The sequence below is a fragment of the Platalea leucorodia genome (genome assembly GCF_965183815.1).
Source record: "Platalea leucorodia genome assembly, chromosome: 2".
NCBI lineage: Eukaryota > Metazoa > Chordata > Aves > Pelecaniformes > Threskiornithidae > Platalea > Platalea leucorodia.
Genome location: NC_138824.1, coordinates 65,982,009 through 65,992,212, shown reverse-complemented (window position 1 = coordinate 65,992,212; position 10,204 = coordinate 65,982,009). Strand labels below are relative to the sequence as shown.

At 46.2% G+C, this 10,204-nt stretch overlaps 1 protein-coding gene across 1 annotated transcript; it reads right to left on the bottom strand.

Annotated features, from left to right (window-relative positions):
* Nucleotides 1-1,425: 1,425 nt before the first annotated feature.
* Nucleotides 1,426-9,471, bottom strand: F7 (coagulation factor VII; the record flags this gene model as incomplete). Its single annotated transcript, XM_082337678.1, has 8 exons — nucleotides 1,426-1,964; nucleotides 2,176-2,296; nucleotides 2,829-2,935; nucleotides 5,147-5,287; nucleotides 6,201-6,314; nucleotides 6,409-6,433; nucleotides 7,011-7,171; nucleotides 9,402-9,471. The coding sequence occupies 8 exons, from the start codon at nucleotides 9,469-9,471 to the stop codon at nucleotides 1,426-1,428; spliced, it is 1,278 nt and encodes a 425-aa protein (XP_082193804.1).
* Nucleotides 9,472-10,204: the final 733 nt, after the last annotated feature.

Here is a 10,204-nt window from a genome sequence, read left to right as displayed (position 1 = left end):
TGCTTTCCTTTTAGGAGTCATGAGAACCTCTGGGGTATGTTTTCATACTGTAAGACCTCTTGTTTCTCAGGTCTCTGGAATTTGCTTCTTTTCCCAAGTCAGTTCACTACTTAAATGACTAGTATACCATTCTTATTGTCGGGAAGCAGGTTATAGGATGTTCAGTATTGCATGGTATATGTACCATATAACGTCAATGTTTTCCCCTGAGTGTGGTCAATTGTAAGTGTCCCACTTGCTGATAAGCTTTTGTGATTGAGCTGATATTCAGCATGTTTTGAATTAATCCAAAGTTTAAGTTTTGATGAGATAGATAAACTATTTTCTAATCTCCTGGTCAGTTTTATTTCCCTCACCATCTCACTGTTCTCATGCTTAGATTAGAAGGTACATTTTTTAATGGTATAGTTGATGGTGTTTTCAGAGCTCTCCAGGCTCTACCATTTATGCGTTAAGGCTTTAGAGAATGGTCTTTGGCCAGTGTTTTGCGGACAGTCAGACAATTATCCTATTCCGGTTTTAGATCTCGGGACAGAGAGTACAATTTAGATTATACTGGACAGCAAATTAAACAAACATTCCCTTTGATTTGCCCTCTTCTGTATCAACAAGCATAATACCGAGGCAAAGATAAGATTAAATCAGTGGTATTCTTCACCACTCATAAATATAGGGTTAAATATTACATTTAGTAGCCTTACTGCAATAATGCTTGGTGCAAGAAGACTAAAATCAAGCTTTCATAGCAGACCTGTAAATGTGGAATTAACCTTTTCCCAGCTTTCTTGTCCTGGAGACTCTCTACAGTTCCTCCCCCTCAAATCTGCCTCTTGCCACTGCAACTGTTGGAGAAAGCTATTTTAACATAAGCTAAAAGAAACATTTTTTCTTATTTCTTCTGCTATTGCATCATTACATTACAGAACCCATGAGCATAGGAAGTTGTGAAAGCCAGAAGCATAGATGTGTTCCAAAGAGATTGCACACATTTGTGGACAACAGGTTCATTCATGACTGTTCAACCTAATGCAACTTCTGGCTCAGGAAGTCTGTACATCACTGATTACCAGAAGTTGAGAGGGTAGCCGGAGGAAGGACCATGGTGTGCTTGACATGTTGCTGACAGTCTTTCGCTCAGCATCTAGCTCTGTCCCTTAGCAGAAAATGGATGCAGAATGAGAGGGACTCTCAGTCCGATTCATTATCGCCAGTCTGTGCCTGCTTGACAAGACACGCAAGTTTACAGACAATACCGATAGGGAAAGTTATTTTATATATTCAAGTAGGCATTAGGCTCGTTTCAAATCATTAATAGTGGTGTGGGAATCACATGTATCACCTATCTAAGGAATGCTTCAATAGGAAAATGCCACAGAGGGACTGAGGGGCAGCAACACAATCTGGAAATGCTCTGGTTCAACATGATTAATCCATGTGCTTCTTCAACCAGTCGATGTATTTGGATACCCGTGTGTAAACCCCATAGCTGCCTTTAACAGCACAGCCCTTTCCCCAGCTGACAATCCCAGTCAGAAACCAGGTGTTCTTGTACTTTGTAGCATGAGGTCCACCACTGTCTCCCTTGCAGGAGTCCTTAACGCCGGTCAGGTCTCCTGCACAGAACATATTCTCTGTAATATTTAAATCGGTCTCCTTTTCACATTCTTGTGTCTTTACACGTGGCAAATCAACTTTCATCAGAACAGAAGAGGTGGCACCTCCATCTAGTAGGCGTCCCCACCCGCTCACTGTGGAGAACTTGATGGAGGAGAGTTCATACACTGCAAAACGTTTTTCAGGCAAACATATTGGCACCACGTAATCTGTGAGATTCACAGGTGTTTCCAGCCTCAGGAGGGCAATATCGTTATTGACTTGTCCATTCGTGTATCCTTCATGAGTGATTATCCTGGCAACTCCACTTTCTTGCTCAGTTTTCTCATCGTGATTTATTGCGTGTTCACCTGGAAAAGTTATTAATCGCAGGCCGTGTCAGGCAGCTCCTTGTTTCCTCAGAAGTATGAGGAGGTAGGGGGTTTCTAGTCTGACACCTCTTAAGGACAATTCCCTTATACTACCAAAGCCTGCACATGTTGTCTTTTACTCTGGTTTGTCAGGATGAAAAGCTGCCACCGCAACCGCAGCCTGACAACGTGAGGAGGGGAAGATACATACCCAGTCTCACCCGAAGCTGTTCAGGACGAGTGTACTCCAAACAGTGAGCTGCAGTGACCACCCACTCTGGGGAAAGCAGGGTACCGCCACACTTTTCTTTCTTATTCTGTATTATAAGAGCCTGCCAAGATAAAACAAGTTTATATGTCTTGCATCAAATGTGCACTTGACCTGAATCTCAGTTGTCAGGTTTTGTATTGCTTCTTTCTGTCACTTTATGCAACTGTGTTTGAGAATACGATGCTGATTGATTGATTGATTGATTGTCTGCAGAATTTAGGAGGGCGGAGTCTTTCCATTGACATTTTCTCTATCTTGTAGTATGGACCCTGCCTATTATGGCCAAGACCATATCCCTGCAAGCTGCAGCTAAAGTTCTTGCTGGCAGTAAGGTTAAGAACTAAGGGGTCAGGAGACAGAGGAAGCTGTATTACCACTCCACCCCTATGAAAGCAGGCACTCCAAAACAAGGCTAAGGTGCATGATTGAAACAGGTGGATCTGCTGGCTACAGATGAAGAAGGAATTTGGTTGTCCAGACCCGGCACTTTTTATGGATTTTTAACATAATAGATTTAAAATAATGAATTTAAGATAGTGGGTTTGTAAGGGTAAAAAAAAAAAAAAGGCAATGAAAGATTTCTGAAGACTCACTTGCCATGGACATTCACCTGGAGGACAGATTAAACCACCTACTATTCTCCCCCGTGCAGTTGCATTTTTTTTTGCCAGCACTGGTATTTTTCCACATGGGTATTTCACTGAAAAAGAAAGAAAAAAAAAAAGCCCCAAAGGGCAGGAAGTGTGATGTTATAGCACTGAATTCACAGCAAAATGTATAAGGTCTTCAGTGAAGTTAGCTGAAAAACTGGTCTCTGGTCTGGGAGCATGGGTTCTCAAAAGTAATTTAAAGCAGCTCAGCAGTCTTTTTGTTTGGAAACAGCCAGAAATGCTTTTACAAATAGAGTGCAGGCCCATACAGTATCAATGACATATATTCACCTACCACAGGAGTTTGCAAACAATATACCTGCTTAAGATACATGTCAACACAATGAGGTAGGCTGCAGGCTGGAGAGCAGAAGTGACTCTGTCAAGCTTTGTAGTCTACCTATTTTCAGCGACCCTGCTGACTTTAACTCGGCTGTGCTAAGTGCACAGCATCCAGGGCACGGTGAGACGCAGGCTTAAGCGTGGGCCGTGGAGCTTGCTATGCCTTGTTCGGGTGGGCCCGAAGAGCTCCTAAGGGCAGACGCTATGTCTTCTGGTGTGCCTCGTGGCAGACTGTGCCTAGTTTGCTTGGGGCCAGAGCATCCTTGATTCTGCCGGACTGCACATCTCAGCCTAAGGTCCTTTTTCAGCCTAAGCAAGCATGTGAAGATTGGCAATAAGAGTATCAAATCTTGAGGACTGAACCTGCGGCTGAGCTGCAGTGCAGAGGAAGCCTTGGTGTTTTCAGTACATCCTTCACCCAGCAGAGTTTTGCTTTCAAGAAGAAGACGGTCTACCTTTGGGGTTTTTTGTGTGCCATGTGGCTGTGCTGTAACTGAACCCACCGTCCCTTACATCCAGCTGTCGCTCTGCAGTAACGCTGTGAGGACGAGTGCTCACCCTCTATCAGTTCGGGAGCCAGGGCCCTGTAGTCTGCGCTGAGCTGAATCCGACATCCCCACGGATTTGTAATAGCCTGAACGTGCCCATTACATCACCTGATGCAAAGACAGCATCAAGCTTTTACAGGAACAGGCAAGGTATGGAGGAACAGGGCCGGCTCTTGGGTGGCAGCTGGTGGAAGGTCAGGACAGACGTAACACAAACCCATACCCTCTCACCCTGTATGCAGGGCAACGCAAGCTTGGGCGTTGGAAAGGGACATTGTGAGAGGTGCCGGAAGGACGGTGAAGGGACTGGCAGTCTGGCAGTTACACAGTTTTGTCTCTTTGCAACACACGGTCAGTGCTATGGGTATTTTGGTCCCCAAGAAGCAAGCAGCAACAAATACATCTTCCTCGCAGGGGAAGACACGCTGTAAAGCCTGTGGGGGACATTGAATTTGTTGTCCTCAGCTTGTAACAAAAGCAACTTCCCCATCACGTGATATTGCGGAATCTGCTAATAAGGGATAAACACATTAACTAGACATTGTTTTCTAATGAAATTGCTGTTGTTGAGAGCTAGGTTGTCATTATCAGTTCTCTGCATGAGTGCTCCATTGAGGTGTGTGTAGGGGGGCATCACCCCTCAGAATTACTTCGCATGCTCCCTGCAGCTCTGTCCATTATTTTCATATCCCCAGGGGTCTCTTTTTCCCCTCTAATAAAGTAATGGAAGTAGGCATCTGCAAGAGAGTCAGGTGCCAGCTTATGTATTGGAAAAATAATTAACTTGTGCTATCCTAGTTCCAGTTGAAATTTATCTTGTTAGATGAGTAAGAGAAATATTTAGCCGCAGATGAGTAAGAGAAATATCTAGCTGTAGTGTCTTGGTAGTGTACACCAAAAGTGTATTCGTCCTACCAAATAGGGGAAAAAAAAAAGAGGAAAAAAAAGATTATTTTCTTTGGTTTTAATAGGTTTCTTCCTTTCTTGACTCTTGTGCTGAAATAAATATGTTAATAAAATCCATAGTCACAAATTCAGATTGGAGATCCAACAGTAAAACAATGCTGCTCCAAAAATATTTTCCCAAAATATTTTACCTCTTTTCCTACCGTATTTTCCCAAAATACTTTACCTCTGGGGCCAGGAAGGAGGGGTCCAAAAGGCTCCCTGCTTGGTGCGCACTCTTCCCCAGCTGCTTTTCTGGGGTGTCTAACTTCCACCAGAACCCCAAACCTACTGCTCTGGACTCTGCCCTTGAAGGAGAGGTGGGGAGCTGGGAGCTGAGGGTTTTACCTTGCGCCTCCTGATTGTACGTGAAAACTTTTCTTCCAGGGCTGGCTTAGACTTAGCATCAGGCTAGTAGTATCTTACCTTGGGGAACGCAGGACACGCCATCACTTGCTAAAGCATAGTCGTCCGCACAGAAGCACACGCGTTTTCCAGACGGCTCGTCAGCACAGTACTGTTCACAGCCACCATTGTCGTAAATGCACTTCAGTTTGTCAGCCACAGCTAAAGTCAGAGAAGGAGTATTTAGGTTTCCAAATGTGGAGTTTGGTGCTTACCATGAGTCAATTGCAACTTGAAATGTTGACAGGGAAGCAAGGCAGCAAAGCAATTTTCTATGATTTTGTACAGCAACTGCGTGAAACACACCTTCCGTTTGGCAAAAGTGAGGCAGACCTGAATCTCCAGGGATTAGGGAGGAAAAGTCTTATGTCTAAGGAACACACACCTAAAATTAAATCAGTCTGCATTTATACAGTATCTGAGCTGTCTGGAGGTGATGTAATTGTGTGGTAACCATCATAATATATGACTGAGAAATTATAAATTTTGCCATTTGGCGGAAGGATGCTGTGGGATGACCATTGCCACTGCCTGGTTAGACTTGACGAGCGCGTAGTCCTGGTTTGGGCTCAGCGTGTTCTGCGGGTATAAGTGTAACACTCCGTTTGCCGTGCCCACTGAAGTCAGCTGGAAGACGTCATTAGCCGCTGGATCTCTCCCCTCGGGCTTTGTGCGATGCATATGCAGCGCAGTTCTCATTCACATACTGCACTGACCTTCTAAGTCAATGTAACTTCGGCACTTGGGTAGGAAAAAAAATTCCTCCTTTTCTCTCAGACCAGGCAAAAAAGGCAATTTTTTTTTTACAAAGTCATCATGGGGTAATAATTATCTTGGTGCCTTGCAGTGCCTGGCTGCCTGCTGGTGAGATCCATCACACGGCACCGCAGGCAGTGTGAGCAGTAGCTGTCACCGCTAGAATCATAGAATCGTCAAGGTTGGAAAAGACCCTTAAGATCATCGAGTCCAACCGTTAAATGATGCAGAATGATAATGATTGCTACTGTTTAGCTCAATGCCTTGCATTTGAATGAATAATGACATTTTTATTTTGTTAAGGTATGCCAGAGCTGACCTTTTTCACAGCTTTTGCCCTCATATTCGACGGGACAGCGGCAGACGTAATCCTGAAACTGGTCGTCACAACTCCCGCCGTTCTGACAGGGGCTGGAGTCACACTGGTTAGGGTCTGTAAAAACATTCAGTGTCAGTCCGGCTCACGCGAAGAGCTGCAGCAGCCAGGAGCGTTTTCGCAGCTGCTGGAACATCCCGAACGATCGTACCGGAATAGATGTCCCAGAATTCTTTCTGGAAGAAAAAGATGTGAGATTTAATTAAAGAAAAAATAACTCAGGTTAAGTCCTACAGCCCTTGTAGTCCAAGAGGGGTTACAGGCAGCCACAGTCACGCCCCTTTGCCTTTATAATTTATGAAAGTTGGTATCCATAAAATATTCTACATTATTTCCTACATTCTACATTATTTTTATACACCAATAGAGAAGGGCACTGTGTAACACGCGCAAATAGGTTATCCATCGATAACCTCCGTAAAGCTGAGGTGGGATTGACTGAAACGGGTGTTGCAGAATACAATAATTTAAGGTATTGCCAGGCCAGGAGTTACTGGGGGGCCGGGGAGATGACTTAGAGAGCATCCCCTTTCCCACCACCCCCCAGATCGGTACTGCCTGGGCTGGCCCATGCAGTATGCCCCCCTGCAACTTACTCCTGCTGCGCGTCCCCCTGTAAATATAAGAGAAAGATGGAAACAGCAGGACACAAAGTGCTTTTTTTGCTCTCGTGGTTTAAAGTGTCAAAAGCACCCCCTTGAGTAGGGGGAGCCCATCTGACAGTGAGCGCTCACCCAGCCCCGTGTTACTTACTGTCCTTTCATCGTCATGGTAAATCTCTCTTGCTTCCTCGAAGGAACACTTTTCCTCCATGCATTCTCGCTCTAGTGACCCCAGTTTTATCTCTTCGAAGAAGCTGTTGGCTCGTCTTTGCCTTTGCAAAACGCTGCTTGCCTCTTCCTGCTTTAGAAAGACTGAAAAACAGCGGCATGTTCTGTCGGTCGCAGGGCTGCGCTCGCCAGACAGAGGATGAGGGGGGACAGTTTCCCCTGGAAGCTTTTCTGCTTCCCGGGCTTTTTCTGAGGCGCGTTAGAAAAGAAAGGGGCAAATGGGAAAGAGCCTCCTTTCTCTGGCCTGCCCGCTGGGTAAAGTGGCAGCACATGAATTTTTCAGAGCCCAGAGCTTAAGAGAAGACGGCGTGTTACGCCAGTGTTGGACGTCAGCGACTCCCAACGTGCCGTCGCACGTCGTATCGTAGGTCTCAACAGGCACAGCACAGTTCTTTTCAATTCTAGCAGCTGAAAAGCACGCGTCGCTTCATCTAGCGCCGACGTACGTGGCGATACCCCATGTTCCTGTCCGCGCTACAGTAAGGCACTCGGTGACAGGTGGACCACAGTCACCCCTCACTCCCCAGTGCCCCCCTCCTCACCTGTGTTATCTCACACCTCTTCACCCTTTGGCCCTGCAGAAGGGATTTCCCCTGCCACTGGTAGACCACAATTTTAGAACTACTGCTTTAATATATTTATCTTTAGTTTTCTTCTGTAAAAAAGGCTACGTTAAGGTACATAGGAAGGCTGGACAATGCTCCTTGCATTGTGGATGGCTCCTAGCTGCTGCCGGCACCACAGACCACAGCGACATGGGTCTTCTCCCTGTGTGTCTCTGCCGCGCTTTGGGAAGGCACTGGGTACGCAGGTTCAATAGCAGACGTGAGCAGAGCTCGCATCGTAGAGCTACATCGACTTCCAGCTGACAGAGGTATGCACTGAAAGAGTCGATAGCGTTGTCACCACGCTGATCTGCTCCTCAGCTTCAGGAGACAAGCACGTCACACAACTATGCCCTCCTGGTATAATTCAGGATAATGAAAAAGAAGTCCCAGTGCTGTGGTGTACTTTTGCTCCATGTACTACACAGAGCAAGCCTCAAAATAATTAATTTTGCATTTTTTTCTCCTCCATGTCCGTAGGGGATTCTGGAGCTTCATGGCAACAACTTACATTTCAGCGCTCTTAACTATTTCACCTGGGCTTGTGGGCATGTTTGGGGATTGAGGCTGATGTATATCGCCTGTCCAGGACATTGTGTATCGCCTGCCTTTCCCACAGGACATTGTCCGCTGCGTGACACCTGAGAGGGCAGGGGTTACCTCCTCGCTGCTGGAAGGGCCCTGAGGTGCTTGCCGAAGGACAAGACTCACGTGTGTCCTCACCGACATACACACAAACGTGAATCCTGAGAGGGTTTATTCCAGTCGGGTGAGGTGTCTTTAAACATTTGTGTCTAATCAGAACATTTGCTTAATTACATGCAAAATAGCGGTAATTCTCCCTATATTTCAAAGTTACTTGAAGGAATAAAATAGCGTGGCGTGCATTGAATTTATCCCAGGGTGCTTCTTAAACATGTGCCCATTGTAGGAACGTCAGCTGGGTCTTTCTGCCATGATTCCGGAGTCAGGCTGTGTGCATTTAATGTGGCTTCCTTTAAAGGCTTTTAATTAACCTGACACTGCAGATACATGGCACACGTATCAGTGCGCAGCCACAGACTCTGACAGAGGAGCGTGCCTGGGCACATCCTCCCGCTTTAATTTCGGCGTTCTCCACTTACGTACATTGGAACGCTTGTGACTTTGCTACGTATTTTTCCAGCTTGGTTCACTGCAGTGTGGGAGACCCAGTCGATGCCTAACTGGGAATCTGAAAGCACTGGGTCTGCTTTATTAATTTGGGAGCTGATTTTCAGACACGCACTGGAGCCACCGAAGAGCTACCGCCTCGCTGCCCTCTGCTGCTGCCGAAACAAGGTGGATCCTCACCCCTTTAACTTCTCATCAGCTGAATGACAGACTATTGATTCTTTGCTTTGAAAAATACCACAGTTCAATATGAAATAACAATAAATCCACGTTCCTTTTTCACGTGGTGGGCAGACAGCTGATGCCTTGCCTGCTGTCTGGGCAGGGAGATCATAGATTCACCGAGCAGCCTAGAGGTGCTTTTCCTTAGTTGGCAAAATAAGCGCGTGGATGCCATCACTGAAAGCAAACAAGAGCCTTAGAACAACTCACAGGCACAACCAGAGGCAGGACAAACACGCAACAGTGCTCAAAACTTGCAATGAAAATTACGTCTGAGTAACAGGAGAGAGGTCCATTGCTGGTAAACATAATTACAGCCATATCCTACGACATACCTGCATCCAGAGAAAGCGGAATCAGTAGCAGAAAGCAGAGAAACGAAGCCATGCACTGCCTGGAAACCATGATGAACCCTGCGAGCCAGCGTCCTGGTAGTGTATTGACATTTCAGCAAGGACTGTTTGGCCAAAGAGCTCAGCTTCAAATGCTTGGAGCCAGAGGAGGAGCTGGCGAGTCATGGAAACAGAAAAAGATCCACGACAGCCCAGGGAGCTGAGTGGAAGGGCACAGGCAAATCCTGCAATGTGCCCTTTTCACACAAGCGGGGAGCTTGGTTTTGAGGCGCGCTCTCCTGACCTGTGCAAAGGCTACGCCGATTGCGCGGGCTGCTACCCCAGGCCTTCATTTTGTATCTTTTTCTTGAGAAACATAAATGCCGGGACCCTGCATCTGTATGACTGGCACTAACTTGGCCACATAGCCCCGCATGCAGAGAGCAGCGACGTGATATTTGTCTTGAATCGGCAGTCGAGATACGGCCTTTCAGTGCCTTGGAGTATGATCGAACCACTGACATCTGTCCTTTCCCATTTTTCCATTACCAATTGAGACTCTCCACTGCTGGCTGAATTTACTTGGAGACACTAATTAACCAGCAAGAAACACTCTACACTGTTTTTCTCCGTCTTTACTGCAGGACCCATGTGGCCTGCACGAGTTGTATCCGCTGGAAGAGGCGCTGAGCTGATCCGCGTTATATTTCATGAGTAAGGATAGGGGTTTGAGGGGCTAGTCTGCAGGCAGCGTGTTATCCAGAACACAAGCAGTCCTCTGATTTAATGGAAATCAATTAATGGCA